This window comes from Narcine bancroftii, chromosome 3 (assembly GCF_036971445.1).
Source record: "Narcine bancroftii isolate sNarBan1 chromosome 3, sNarBan1.hap1, whole genome shotgun sequence".
NCBI lineage: Eukaryota > Metazoa > Chordata > Chondrichthyes > Torpediniformes > Narcinidae > Narcine > Narcine bancroftii.
The window spans coordinates 243,345,957-243,361,711 of NC_091471.1; the positions used below are offsets into that span (position 1 = coordinate 243,345,957).

Below are 15,755 nucleotides of genomic sequence, written 5' to 3' on the forward strand. Positions count from 1 at the left end.
TACAACGCCTTATACAGTGCCAGTGATAGCAGTTCAAATTCAGCACTGTCTGTAAAGGATTTGTACGTTCTCCCTGTGACCTATGTGTGTTCTCTCTGGGTGCTCCAGTTTCCTTCCAACCTTCAAAAAAAACGTCTGGGTTGGTAGGTTGACTGAGCTGCACGGGTTTCATGGGCCAGAAAGGCCTTCCACCCTGCTGTATTGTAAATTTTCCAACAAATTTCCCTCATTTAGTCATCCAGTGTACAACTGCATTGTCAGAGCTAACCTGATGCACCACCTTCCGCCAACTGAAGAGAACCAGTCAAAGCGCTCTATAGTCTTGTATGAGGTGGCCCCATAATGATGAACCCACACTCAGAAGTTCTTCGCAGGTGAAATATTTTGTGTGACATTTTCTTCCCACTGTGCTGGGAAAGGCTTGCTAAGTGGGGACTGAGGCCAAGTGATCACAGCACGAGGTAATGGCCATGGGTTCCTATACTGAAAGTATTTAGTAAATTCACTATAATGGTGTAACTAGACTAAAAATTATACATCGAAGAAGGTCTTAGACCTGAAACAAATACATCTTCACCTCCTCTGGGCACTGCGAGACTGGGCTGAGTTCCTCTAGCATTTCTGTGTGATTTTACTACCATCACAGCTTCTGCAGATTTTCACGGTTCACTAAAAATTCAGACACTAATTCAAATTCACCCATGCTGTTTAATTAAATTCTGTTAATAATCTAGGTTTTTTTAAAAAAAAATCTAGTAATTAGTTTGGAGATCACAAAGTGACCAAATTGTCACAAGAGCATCTGGTTCTCCATTGTCCTGAAGGGAGGAAATCTGCCATCCATCCTCGCTATGCCTATGCGTCACTCCATATCTATCTAAGTGGACATCTTAAGTAGCTCAGCAAGCCCTTGAAGAACAAGCTACTTCGCAAAACTTTCCTTGGGCTGCACTTGTTATTGGCAGATTTGGTGGTAATTACGTTGGAGAAAGCGTGAAGCAGATTCTCCAGAATGTTGCCTGGATTGGAGGACAGCATTGTAACAAAGATTGGATAAATTTGTATTAGACGCAACAGGCCCATCCTGCGCCACTCGATTACACCCCATTAACCTACAAACCCATTTTGAAGGTTGAGAGTAAACTGGAATACCCAGATGAAACCCATGAAGACACAAGAGGAATGTTGCATACATTCCTTGCAGGTACCACACATTCTTTGCCAGCACTGCACTAACCGTGCTGCCCCCAAAGTTGTACTTCACCACCCCCACCTCCCCTCCCCACAAAAACCCTTGGAACAAGGCAGGCTGAAGGTTGAGCCGATAGCAGCATGAATGATTATGAGAGGCACAAATAAAGCAGTTCGTCAAATTTTTTTTCCAGTGGTAGTTGTATGGGGGGGGGGGGTGGAAGGAGAGTGGGGAACAGAAAGTGGCTGTAGGTTTCAAGATGAGAGGAAAGAACTTTAAAGGGGAACACAGTAGTTGATACCTGGAGCTGTCCTAGTAGTGGAATCAGATACAATTACAGACCAAGCTGGTTAGCCTAGGAGAGGAGATTGAATTGTCTGGGACTGTACACTGTGAAACTTAGAAGAACAGTAGGGGATATAGAAATGCATAAAATTATAAGATAAGAGGGGTAGTCAAGACTTTTCAATTGGTTTGGGGAGACTAGAACCAGGGGACATTAGCCTTAAGATTGAGGATGGAGATGAGGAGGATGTTGAATCTGTGCAATTCATTGAAACAGTGGAGGCCACCACAGTAAATATATTCAAGGCTGGATAGATTTTTTTTTAATTTAAAAAATTTTTTTTTTTTTTAACATAATAACGGAATTGAAGGATTATGGGGAAAAAGGCAGGTAAGTGGAGATGAGCCCATCATCAGATCAGCCATGATTTCATTGAATGGCAGATCATGGGTTGATGGGCCTAGTTCCTGCTCCTATGTTCTCAAGAGGCATTTAGATAAATGCTTAAATGCAAGACCTGGAGGGGATGAGTATAAATGGGTTAGTATGAACATGGTGGGCCAAAAGACCCATTACTGTGCTCTACAACTGTCTTCTCCGTGATGCAGCAGTGAATCCATAAAAAGATTAACCAGTAAAGTGGTCAGAACCATGTCTGCCTTGGGTTCTTTCAGGTAGCCCACGAGATGAAAGACTACAACCAGCCCTGCTCTTTACTTGCAAAAGTGGAATGCCTGACACAGAGACCCAATGTGCAAGAAGCAATGAAAAATAATTACCACAATGTTCCTTCAGGAGTCCTTGATCCGTAGCACACGACTAAAATCCCCATTTGTCTGCAAAGACCTGTCAGATCATATTACCTAGTGAGAGAACGTGACCTGAAATTTACCCCCTGGCTTACATCTCATGAATGCTAATTGCTGCTTTATCTGGGCACGATACCATGCGAGAAGCAAAATGCTAGCTATCCACAGGCAAGGCCGCATCCGTGGCCTCTCACAACAGCAGGAGGGAAATTGTGCAGAGAAAAGGGAATGGGTGATAGTCTAGAGGACAGGAGAGATTTAATGGTAAAAGATGATGGAACCAGCTAGATTTTTTTGGAGTTATTTCATTGCTATCCAACATCAACCTTCTCTTGGGTTCTCTTTCATGCCAAAAAAAATTCCTCAATTTTTCCACAGAATAGTCATCAATACGAAATGTCATCTCCCCACAGACGGCCTGATGTGCTGAGTATTCCCAGTGTTTTCAGAGCTAGTCAACGCGACAGGTTTTTAAGAATCAGAATCGATGGTCATAAACAAAATTCATTGTTTCCCGGCAGTATTACAGCTGCAAATATTTCTGCAAATTATTTTTCAAAATTAAGTAAATAGTACAAGAAAAAGAGGAGAAAGTGAGGTTGTGTCTGTGGTTCAGAAATCTGATGGCAGAGGGGTAGAAGCTCTCCTTGTACCATTGGGTGTTGGCCCAGAGTGGTGTTGAAGTGAGTCAAATTAAAACCCCAAGTGGCTCAAACATCTTGCATGAACATAGATTTTAGAGCAAGTAGAGGCCATTCAGCCCTTCAACATGATCATGACCCATCTGGTTATATAACAAGATCATGGCTATTCTGATAGGGACCTCATTTCCACTTTATTGCTCACCTCCATTATCTTTCACCATCTTGTTTACAAGAACCTAGCTCCACTGCTTAAAGAAGATTGAGACTCTGCTCCCCATGCACTGAGAGAAGTTGAAATCCAAAAACTTAGGCAAAAAATATTCTCCGTCTTAAATATAAAACTCTAAAATTGTGGTTGAAATAAAAACACAAAGCTGGAGAAAGTCACCAGGTCAAGGAATGTCCTGAATAAAACAAAGGACAAAAATAATAATTGACGTTTTGGGCTTGAGCCCTTCATCAAGATGTCTTAAATGTAACTGCTTATTTTTAAACAGTGACCCCCCCCCCCACACCTACGAGAAAAAAATCCCACCTCCTTCATATCCGTCCTGTTAAAAAACACGCAAGTTTCAATAATAACCTCATGCTTCTAAACTCCAGTAGATACAAAGGTAGCATGTCCAGCCTTTCCTCATAAGGCAACCTGCCCACTCCATTTATTAGTCCCAGAAATGTTTTATGAAGTGAATCTACATCATTTGCATCTGTCACTAAGGAAGCCAATACTCGCCACAGTTCTTCACCTGATATCTCATCAAATAAGTGATGATAGTTTTAATTTTGACACACAACACAGTAGCAGGCCCTTCCAGTCCAAATACCCCAAAAACCCCCAAGACTCCTCGGGGGTTTTGAGGAGTGAGAGGAAACCAGACTGCCCTCCAAACCGTACACAGGGAGCATGTACAAACTCCTTACCTACAGCACCAGATTCAACCCCAGGTCGCTGGCACTGTTACTGCATTGTGCTAACCACTTCTGTCATCAACTACGTTAACTATCAAATTCTTGTTGTATCTGCATCTCATTAGTTTTCAAACCACCTAGACGTCTGCGATTATCTCATAAGCTTCCTATCATCTTTGGGGAGAAAACAGAAGGCACATTTCCAGATCTTCTCCCCTCTTGCCATAGCTTTATCCTGCAATAGATTTTTTTTTTCTTCTTTGGCTTGGCTTCGCGGACGAAGATTTATGGAGAGGGTAAATGTCCACGTCAGCTGCAGGCTCGTTTGTGGCTGACAAGTCCGATGCGGGACAGGCAGACACGGTTGCAAGGGAAAATTGGTTGGTTGGGGTTGGGTGTTGGATTTTTCCTCCTTTGTCTTTTGTCAGTGAGGTGGGCTCTGCGGTCTTCTTCAAAGGAGGTTGCTGCCCGCCGAACTGTGAGGCGCCAAGATGCACGGTTTGAGGCGATATCAGCCCACTGGCGGTAGATTTTAACATCTATAAAATCTCACAGGTGTAATGGAACTGCAGGAACAAGACTTATGTTTAAGCTGACCTTTTGATCTTCTTTCAGAACACATTAGGCATGACAGAACCAAACATTCTGAAGCACAGTAACTATTGTATCCTATACAATGCAATCCAACATAACCAAATAATGCCTTGTCTGTAGTTGATCAATACTCACCAGGATAGTTGGCATAACTCACCTGGTTTCATTCAAAGTCAATCACAAGAAAGAATCTCATCTTAATGACAACAGCGAATTCCCCCAGCACTGCATTTGAAATCCTCACGGTCTTGGAACCGAGTTTTAACCCACAAGCTTCTAAGCAATAAAGAGAAGAGGGAGTGATAAGATTTGGGTAATGAAGAAAGGACAATCTGTTCATAATTCAGATTAACTGATCACCGATTAGCTTTTACAATTAGATCCCCATTTTGCACTGTTACTTTATTAAATTGCAATTAATACTCTGTTCTGAATTCCACCTGCTCATGAGGGTGCCAGAGCTTGGAGTTTTGAGAGAATTAGTGGTTCTCAACCTTTTTCTTTCCACTCACATCCCACTTTAAGTAATCCCTCTGCCATCAGTGATCTGTGATTACTTAAGGTGGTATGCGGGTGGAAAGAAAAAGTTTGAAAACCACTGTTTTAATCATTCCTAATTGACTCGTTATGTGCACGGTTTCATAACTCCAGAGGAAATGGGCCAATGACAATTTTTCTCAAGCAAAATATTTCAGTAACAATTGGGTCTGGAGCAGTGATTCTCAACCTTCCCTTCCCACTCACATCCCATCTTAAGCAATCCCTTACTAATCACAGAGCACCGATTGCATAAGGAATACTTAAAGTGGGATGTGAGTGGAAAGAAAAAGATTGAGAACCACTAACATTTAGAACATTACAGCACCGTACAGGCCCTTTGGCCCATAGTCTTGTGCTGACCTTCTAATATACTCCAACAACTGCCTAGAATTTCCTGATTTCATTGGCCTCTAATTTTTCTTATTTACAGCACAGAAGCTGATTCTGGCCATTTAAACCAATGCCGCCCAAATTAACCTTACAGTCCCTTATATTTTGAAGGAAACTGGAGCACCCGGAGAAAATCCACGCAGACATGGGGAGAACGTACAAACTCCTTTCAGACAATGCCGGATTAGAACTCGGGTCAATGGTGCTATAATAGCATCACCCTCACCATGCCTCCCTTCTCTGTTCCATGTGCCTATCTAACAGTCTCTTCAAAGATCCTATTGCACCTGGCTCCATTAACCCACCACACGCTGTGTGAAAAACCTACCTCTTACATCCTCCCTGTACTTACTCCCAAACTCCTTCAAAATATGCCCCCTTGGGTTTCATTCCAGCTCTGGGAAAAAGCGTCTGGCCATCCACACAATCAACAACTCTCATCACCTTGCACCTCTTGTCCTCTGTCACTTCTGGGAGGAAAGACCAAGTTCACTTGACCCATCTTCATAAGGCATGCTCTCCAATCCAGGCAGTATAAATCTCCTCTGCACCATCTCTCTTGATAGACACAAAGGGAAAATAACTTGCAGAGCTTTGGGGGGGGGGGGTGTTGTGGGTTGGGAGGCCCCCAGTGATCCTCTCTGCCACACTTATGGTCCTATGGATTGACCTCCGATCCATTTCTCTGCAGCAACTCTACCACACTGTGATGCAGCGAGCCTGGATGCTCTAGATAGAGCTCCTGTAGAAAATTGACAGGATAATGTCTGATTGTACCACTACAGCCCTACAAAATAGCATTTATTCAGTCTAAGAGGCTCTGATAGCTCAGTGGTTAGAGCACTGGCCTTGTAAACCAGGGGTTTTGTTTTGTTTGGGACCTTATCCCTGTGAGAGACGCTGGACAAAAGTGCCAATTCTCTGTCTTCCTTATGGTAGACAAAGTTAAAGAATTTCATTTAGGTTACATTTTAAATGATAATAATGGAACCTTTACAGTCAGATGCAGCATACAGGCAGACCAGTACAGTTCATGAAAACATAAATTTAAAATAAATTTTATTAGTAAATCGTGGAGCATTGGAGACTCTCCTTTTCCACTTGCAGAGTTTTCACCCCGTGTTACCCACCAACCCTCATTCCCACACTCCCTTTAAACTCAGGAAGTTGTAATCCTTATAAACTTACTGGATTTACTGTAATGTAAGTGTGTAATCTATCTGTCTATCTATCAACCATATATATGCATGTAATAGTCAATACCATGTAAAACTTGACCACCCCCCCCCACCTATTTATGGCCCCAAAATCTGGTATCTCATGTGTAAAAGTCGACCCAAATATTTTTGGCCCTGGCTCCCCACCCATCCGAGCTCCCGACACCCCGACCAGCATCTCTTGGCTGCCTGCCCTTCAGAACACCCACATCCCTGATTGCGGACTCTCGCCTAGGCACCGGCCGCCTGCCTATCCGAGCTCCTGACACCACGACTGCGGACTTACCACCCGGTCCCTGCTGCCCGCCTGTCTGTGCTACCAATGCCCCAAACGATACAGGTACTCACCGCAGTCGAAGATAGTATGTGTGTAAAAGTCAATCCATTAAATTTTACCTTAAAAATTCCACAAAATTCACTATTACATGCATATGTATGGTATCTATCTATCTATCCATCATCTATGTATTATTTTAATATTTGTAGACAAGTATGTGCATAAATATTGTTTATAGATGTTCTATGTCTGGATGTGTGTTTACAGTGTTTTTCATCAAGGATTGGAGAACACTGTTTAATTGGGTTATAATTGAGCAATCGAATGATAAATAAACATTTTTTAAAATAAACTAGATCTTTTTAAAAAAGTAATATGAAAGTGTGTTGGAGCAACATCCAATCAACCAGAATGGGCAGGATTAGCAGAAGTTTGCTGCACTAACAGGTACCAGTTTGCACTTAATTTCTCATCATTATTTGCTGAGGTGTCGTTCTTGTTTACCTGATGCATGAAATGGAAGAGAACTGAAAGAGCACTGCCATTACTGGAGGCAGAAGTATATTCTGATCTATTCAAGAGGCCTAAAAGTTCCCATGACATGATTCACAGCAGAATTGGGATATTCTCCCAGCATTTTCCCCTTCATTGCTCCTGCAAAACAACTTAATTCGCCATTCATCTCTCTTCCCTTCCCAGCATATATTGGCTGCTGTTCTTGCTCACTTGACAACATCGACGGCTCCACAAAAATAATTCATTTGCTATGAAGGACATCGGGGGCAGCTTGGGGGGGGGGAGGGGGGGTCATCCAAGTTCTTTCTTTGAAATGGCTGATTCGCTGCCAGCAAGCTGGGATGAGAGACGAGAAAAGGACTGTGACGAGCCGAACTGGATAACAAACAAACTGACACTGTCAGGAAGTAGGGTTCCTACAAATGATCTGCATTGAGCAAGAACTGAGACTGCTGGGTTTGAAAGTTGAACGTTCATAGAAATAAGAGTAAATTATGCTTTCTTTGTCTTGGAAAAGCACCATTACATAGTTTTATAAGCACAGAAATAGGCCCTTCAGCCCAGCATTTCTATTTCCCCTGTTGTACTTGCCTAGAGCAAGCCCACTTACCTATATTGGAACTGTAGCTTTCTATAGATCTAACACTGGTAAACTTCGCTGAGTCCACGGCCAGATCAGACCTGATATTGAATAGTTCGATGGGCCAAACTTTTTTTACTCCAATTAGTTTTCATATTTCAAGAGGGCACAACTTCAGGATTGAAGGATGTCTGCTTAGTCAAGAAGTGCGCAGGAATTCCTTCAGCCAGAGGATGGTAAATCTGTGGAATTTGTTGCCACAGGCAGATGTGGGTGTCCAGGCAGTACCCATGTTCCAAACAAGATCTGTTCCTAAATCTGCCTTTAAGTTGAATTTGTAGATAGGTCGGGGCAGGTACTTGTGATTCTTATTTAGCGTCACTAGTCAAATGTTTGTCTGTGTATATATTTTACCTTCCTCGAGCCAACAAACCACTGAAGCTGTGCATAGTCCATTCGTAACTACGAGTTGTACATAAGTCGGGTGTTCATAACCCAGGGACTGCCTGTACGTATTTAAAGCAGAGATTGATAGGTTCTTGATGAGCCATCAAAGATTATGAGGAGAAGGGCTGAGTGGGGAAATGGATCAACTCATGATTAAATGGAAGGGCAGACTCAATGGGCTGAATACCCTATTTCTGCTCCTGGTCTCACTTGTTCAGCAATCACAGGGAGGTTCAGGGGCTTCATTGCTCCTTGATACCTGTGGTCCAGCTTCTAATTATTACAGTGCTCTGTTCCCTCACAGTCACGGGCCCAGTTCTTGGCTGAGCGGCCACTGTGCGATGGCTATGCCGGAAGATTGTGGCATGCATGACAAACAATCGCAGATGTCTGTGAGTTCTGTCGCAGCGGTAAGCTTCAGCTTTCTGAGGACGCTGGTCCTCGGGGAGAATTCTCCAGTCAGCTGGAAACTTATGGGTACATGGCTTCTGATGCTGAGTAGTTGTCAAGTCGGATGAACTCCTCACTGTGATCTGTTGGACAGGCTGTCCTGGTTACAAAATCAAAGACCATCACATCTTCTTGCTGGTCAACACTTTTGCTGCCTTTATCCTGTTCATATTTCCTCTGCTTCAAGTCTACGCACCCACAAAGCCATAAAAGTTCAAGGTTCAGATTTATTGTCCGAGTACATACATAACATCACATAAAACCCTGAGATTCTTTTTCCTGCGGGCCAGGCAGAATGACCAATAGTACTAGTGAATGGTACTGGTGGCAAAAAAAGCTGACATTGCCCCATCAACAGGGGAGGATCTGGCTCAAGATCGCTGGCAGTGGAGGGACGCCAGCAGACAAGGTGTGGGCGCTGCTCAGAACAAACTCAAAGAGGCAAGAGAGGAAGCGCCACAATGGAGCTTCTGCTCCTGCTGCCCCTCTAGGCCTCACCTGTCAAGTACATGGCAAGCAGGGCCTGTCAAAGATCGGCCTGTACAGCTACTCCAAGACGCACATATCAAAACCCCACAAACTGCCTGACAGGAACCATCATCATCCTATGGGATGGATCACCAGAAGAATACCTCTAGTGAGTGGTTACTTAACCAGTCCAAGGCATCGCATCCATGCATGCTTGTCTGACAGGGATTAATAACTATCTGCCACTCTGAACCGGCCTCAAGGGCAGGGAGAGTAGACCACAGTGAAAGAGAGACCAATGTCATTGGCAGTTGATCTAACCAGTCCTTTCATTCCCTTCAACGATTATCTGAGGGGCTGGGAAGCTCAAGGAGGTAGGTCGGGTAGTGAGAATTGAGTGAAACATGAAAGCCTGTAGACTCTAATTGTAGTAAAAACACATAAAAACAAATAAAAAGATTGAGAACCCATCGCTCTAATGCCTGTGCATAATACCTCCAAATTCAAAAAGCAAAAGTAAATACTATCGAATTTACTTTCAACACCACTCCTAGCTTCCCATTCCAGGTACCTTCCATTCTGTATATCAAAATCTTGCCCAGAACATCTTCTTTAAAATCCCAAAGCCTCCAACTCCTTCCTGTAATGGTTAAAGTTCAGATTTATTGCCAGACATCACCTAAAACACTGAGATTCTTTTCTCTGTGGGCCAGGTAGAATTTCTACTTATCGGCATTACAAAAAAAAACTGTACAAAAAACTGTACAAAAAAAAACAAGATACAAAAGAGAGAAATGTAAGCAAGAAGGCAGTGTAAACAAACTGCAACGCAGAAAATAAATAACATTGAAAGTAAGTCCTTAAATGAGTCTCTGATTGGGTTTCTCATTGAGGAGTCTGATGGTGACAGGATAGCAACTATTTCCTGAACCTGGTGATATAGTTGAGTGCCCCTTATCCGAAATCCTTCACAATCCAAAACATTTTTTGTCCGTGGTACATAAGAAATAGGAGCAGGAGTTGGCCGTCCGGCCCATCGAGCCTGCTCCGCCATTCAATAAATATGGCTGATCTGATCTTTGACTCAACTCCACCGACCGTCCTTTTCTCCATTTCCCTTAATTCCATTTTTACGTAAAAATCTATCTAACTGAACCTTAAATGTGTTTAATGAAGTCACCTCAACTGCTTCCCTGGACAAAGAATCCCACAGATTCACTACTCTCTGGGAAAAACAGTTTTTCATCATCTCCATCTTTAATCTACTTCATAAGGTCCCATGAGGCAATACGTAATAGAGTTCAGAAATCCCATTCAGAGAACGGGACATAGCGGATGCAAGTCGTGCATTATTTAGGGTAAATTTTTCAGTAGATGTCTACTTCAGTTAATTTGTGCATATGCAAATATTAGTATTGTAATGTGAATGTATTTGTCTTTAAGTCTAAGTAAATGAGTGTATTTTTTAAATGCACTTAAAAAATCCAAAACACTTCTGGCCCCATGCATTTCGGATAAGGAGTACTCGACCGTACAAGTCTCACCAAAATTGTCTCTCACTGCAACATTCTTCTGTTGCCATATTTTTCTCTTGTCCCTCCAGATGTACAAGAATGGAAAGGATTTGTGCGAGAGCGCAGATGGGGACTCCTTCAAGGTCAGATCCTGCATCTGCCTGAACATGGACAAGAGCGACGAACGAGTGATGAAAACGCTGACGCAGGACGACAGCACCAAGGCCGACGTTAATGGGAAGGTTATGTGCAGAGAGAAACGCAGCGTCGTGAGCAAGGCCAGGCTCCCTCCTCGCAAGCGCTCCCTCTTCGTGGAGGACATCGACGGCAGTGGAAGTGGGTTCCCAACAACCGAATAGTTAAACCACAGTCCTTAACTCTCTATTCGCATAGTTGCTGTTCTTGCTAAACAAAACCTCCCCTTGGCTCTGTGGGTGCTGATAACAAAAGCTCCAAAGCTTTTGATCACCGCTGTGCTGGCAATCGCCTTCCCCTTCCCAAAACTCAATCACGTTCACTCCCGCACATAACCCACTCACATGTCCACGAACACCTACTAAGCAAAGAATGTTCAGGAAAGGAAAATACATGTCGTTTCTGCTCCTGGATCATTTTTACCTCTCACAATTTAGCTGGGGCATTGATTAATTTTAAAAAATCTAAACCAACTGCCCTGAGAGGTTCCGGGAGATGCAATGCCCTTTCCAGTTATTCCAGTGCCCTCGGGTGAGAGACGGTTAGAATTTTAAAAAATTCTGTTGTTTACTTCTGACCTCTACCTGTTCCTGTATTAAACTTTATTTCCAATGTTCTAACAGAAGAAATTGACTTTGGGAAAAAGAGCATGGTATTTATGTAATGATGGATTAAATAAACCCTTTTCCATGATCAATTTCTTCCTTTTCATTCAATTTTCCTGAACAAATTTGTAGTGTAATCTATGTAGTGACTTGGTGTGGATAAACTAAGAACCATATTAAATTCTGAAACTTCCCCCCCCCGCCCCCCTCCGCCCACACAAGATCTGAAATCCAACTGTCTCACAATTGCAACGCGAAGATCTGCGGATGCTGTGATTGTTAAAAGCACAGAAATGCTGGAGAGCTCAGCAGGCCTCGTAGCGTCCACGGGAGGTAAAGATACATAACTGATGTTTTGGGCCTGAGCCCTTCCTCAGGGTATTCAGCCCCATAGCGTCAGTAATATATATATCTGTACCTCCTGTGGACGCTGCGAGACCTGCTGAGTTCCTCCAGCATTTCTGTGTTTTACAATTGACGGTGACCGACATAAATATATCCTGAATGAGCCATTGTTTTTTGCAGAGTATTTATTTTTAAAATACCTTTATTGAGTTAAAAAAATACACACATATCAATCCAATACATAGATTGAGAAACTAGATAACTTGAACTTAACCAATAATACTCAAACAATACATATGAAAATTGTGTGTAGTCCCCTCGATCAAAACCCTTTTACAAAATATCTCAAAAAGAAAACGAAAAGGAACCCTCCCCCCATTAATCAAACCCCTCCCTCTAAACAAGGTCTGCTTGTATATAAATGAAAGACGACATTCGGAAGCCAGACATTGCTGTTCGGTAGCATGCAAACTCCCTAAGGCAAAGTATTTTAAACAACTATTCCTAATCTTAACTGTTAAACTCACAAGAAATAATTGTGTAGTAAAATCACCCCATTCTAAATCGCTGCCAGGCTTTTCTGTTGTGTGTTGAAAGTTTTTCCCAGTGTCTTTAAACAGTGGCCATGTTCTCTTGTATTTGATTCCACTAAAATTATACAGCCACCTCACACCTAGAGTTATCAAAAGCTTAAAATTGCACCTACCCCACAGGGATATTTATCAAGTTAAAATCCACAATTCAGCTGGTAGCCGACTCTCGTCTCTTTTAACTTCAGTTAGCATCCTTATTGAACCCTGGCACCAGGGTCGTTGGGTCAGATCTCAAAGCAACATGCTAACCAATATCTGAAAATGAAATGTAAACCATATGGACTTTATGCTCCATTCTTTAACCTACTTTTAAAGAAGAAAGTATGAGACCAGGCACCTTCTGTCATCATAAGGCTTGGGTTATAGAGACAATGCAAAGGCTGAATTTCCCACTGTTTTGGGAATGAAAAGGAAATTCTAAGTCGTATCCGAAAGCATTAAACGACGTGCAGCAAAGATGGTTTCGATCGCTATCAACCATTGACTTTGAAATGCAGAAAATATTTCAAAATATAAAATTTAGGGGAGACATCCAGAATATTTTTTCTTTTACACACAGAGAGTGCCTGGGATGCATTGCCAGGGGTTGGTGGTGGAGGCTGGAACAACAGGGGCATTTAAGAGACTCTTAGACAGGCACAGGGATGAAAATGAAATGGAGAGTTACGAGGTAGGGATGGTCTAGTTTCTTTTTAGGTATATATGGGTCGGTACAACATCATGGGTTGAAGGGCCTGTACTGTAATGTTCTGTGTTCCAAAATAAACTGATGGGTATTTTGCTTTTCTGAACTATTACTTTTGACAAGATAGGAAGGGATGCAATAGCTAAGGAGCATTGAATTAGTTTTCAGAAGAGATCTGAGGTCTAGCAGGGCAGGCAATGAAACGTTATTCATTTTTCAACACATTTGGTACCATTTGCTTTGAATGGAAGACTTTTTTCCTCAACTGTGGGGATTTCAAGAGATGACTGTAGATCTCTATGCACAAGTCGTTCAGTTGTTGGAATATTCTCACATTATTCCTTCCTCTATTTTGCTCTGAATGCAGTTATGATTATCAAAATCTGTCCTAAGTGATATCATTTACTCAAGTCTGCAGGTGGGTGGCTACCTGATTAAGCAAATCTGAGCAGATTTCCCTCTCTTCGTCCTTGGATAACCAGTGCCAAACAAAGCCATTCTTTTTTTTAAAGAAACTGAATCCTTCGAACCATTTCATCCAGCACTAACATCAGGACTGGGAAAAAGTTATCTATATGAAACTGCATTATAACTATAGCCTTCAATCAATTCTAGAACAAATGCGTCAGCTGAAGACATACCAATTTGTTTGATGTTACCAAGCAACTTTGATGTCCCACTGACACCCAGGGGTTTAACTTTGAGAAAAATGATAAAAAGACAATGTAAGACTAAACTGTTAAAATGCATGGAAATAAAACACATGAGTCTCCTTTTACTTTATGATCTCTATAAAGTTTATCTTTTAACTTAAATCTGGGCCCTTGGGTTACTGTAACACAATTACGTACCCCATACCACAAATGGTGTAGTGGCTAATAACTTGAAGTTGAGCCTATTACCACTTCAGTCATCAGGCAAAGAGCTATTTGACTTTGCAAGTGGCAGACAGCGCGCCGTTAAGTTTGCATTTTTGTGGCTTGAGAGAATGTGCAGAAACATTTTTTTTCGTTCAGAAGTTATCAAATCAGTAGCTGGATAATAGAACGATTGGCATTGAACAGAGACAAGCCAATAAATCAATAGAATTTTGTCCTTGCTGAGATGAACTAATATTGCAGTGGGTTTCCTTTTTTTTCCACAGCAGGTTGTTTACCCAAACTCTTGGGAAGTATTAACCACCTCTTTTGACCATTTACCCTATTTCTTCTTGGAAGGTAAAACAACTGGAGATATAGTCAAATGCAGTAACACTCCACCGTTTGTGAGTTCTGAATACCTCGGCTTAAACAGTGCTTTTCCCAGTTAAGTTTCCGGCTCGATTTAGCAGTGATGCAGCCATCAGGAAACCAAGCTAGAGCTTTCTTTTTGTCAACTTCCCCTTTTGTACAAAATTCCTAACTAGAAATGGGAAGTCTGGACGTGGAATGGGTTGCTAACTAATCCAAGCCTGCTTGCACACAATGATTATTCCCCATCTTTAATGTACAAAATACCTTTTTTTTGTCTGTGTTTAATTCCTTCAGCTGCAGTTCAATTCTAGTCTCCTGCCAGTGATTCTTGTGTTGCAGCGATTTGCTTTGGACCAGATTAACAGCATCCTCCTGTTCACACAACACACTAGGGAACGAGCCCCAATCTAGTGCTTTCAACATTAGGAAATGAAAGTTTTCTTGAAACCTTTTGTAATTCAGATAAAAAAATGTCTAGTGATTGTTGGTTACAAAGTCTCTTTGCCTATTTGGGCCACCTGCTGTGGACACTGTAGACAAGCATGTTAAGAAATAGCTGCCCTGGTGTAAATGGATAATGTACTTTGTTTCTGCTTCTGCTATAGTTTTATCTATCCCTATACTACTGATGTTGTGCAATTCTACAGTACTGTGAGATTTACTAATAAAAATGGGAAACATGGTGATTAAAAAAACTCAATGTCACAGTTTTATTGAAGAGATAATTTGAAATTCCTCTCCTCAGACTTGCATTTAGAGATTTGCTTAAGACACCGTCTCTGCTGAATAGAATCGCACAAATCCATACGGAGATTGCATTGAGGGGGAAACAAATACTTTCTGCACAGCTATTTTACCCTCTTGAATCTTTGGGCATGTCTGTCCCCATTACACTGTGGACTGGAAATTAAAGGAATCAACTCTGATCCAGACTGAGGCATTAACAAGGCAACAATTCCATTTTAATTCCCCGTGCCATTCCCTTGCCTGTCTCATGCACTGCTGGAATGAGACCACCTGTAAAGTGGAGGAACACCTCATATTCTGACTGGGCACCCTTCACCTGGGTGGCATTAACATTGATTTCTCTGATGACCCTCTCCCTATCTAACCCATTTCTCCTCTCCTCTAGCCCCGTCCCTGTCTCTTTTCACAGAGCCACCTCCTCCCCCGATCAATTCTCACCTTTCCTCTCCTGTCTGTTGGCCTGTGTTCCTCCCCCTGCCCCCTTCTTCTCTCCAGCCTTTTAATTCAGGTGCCAGCTTGC

At 42.2% G+C, this 15,755-nt stretch overlaps 1 protein-coding gene across 1 annotated transcript in view; it reads left to right on the forward strand.

Moving 5' to 3' along the window:
* LOC138758432 (riboflavin-binding protein-like) overlaps positions 1-15,183 on the forward strand; it is a 45,023-nt gene extending 29,840 nt beyond the window's left edge. Inside the window, exon 6 of the mRNA XM_069927341.1 lies at positions 10,923-15,183. Within this exon, the coding sequence (XP_069783442.1) occupies positions 10,923-11,192 (270 nt within the window). The 3' untranslated portion in view covers positions 11,193-15,183. The remainder of the gene's footprint in view (positions 1-10,922) is intronic.
* The last annotated feature ends 572 nt before the right edge of the window (positions 15,184-15,755 follow it).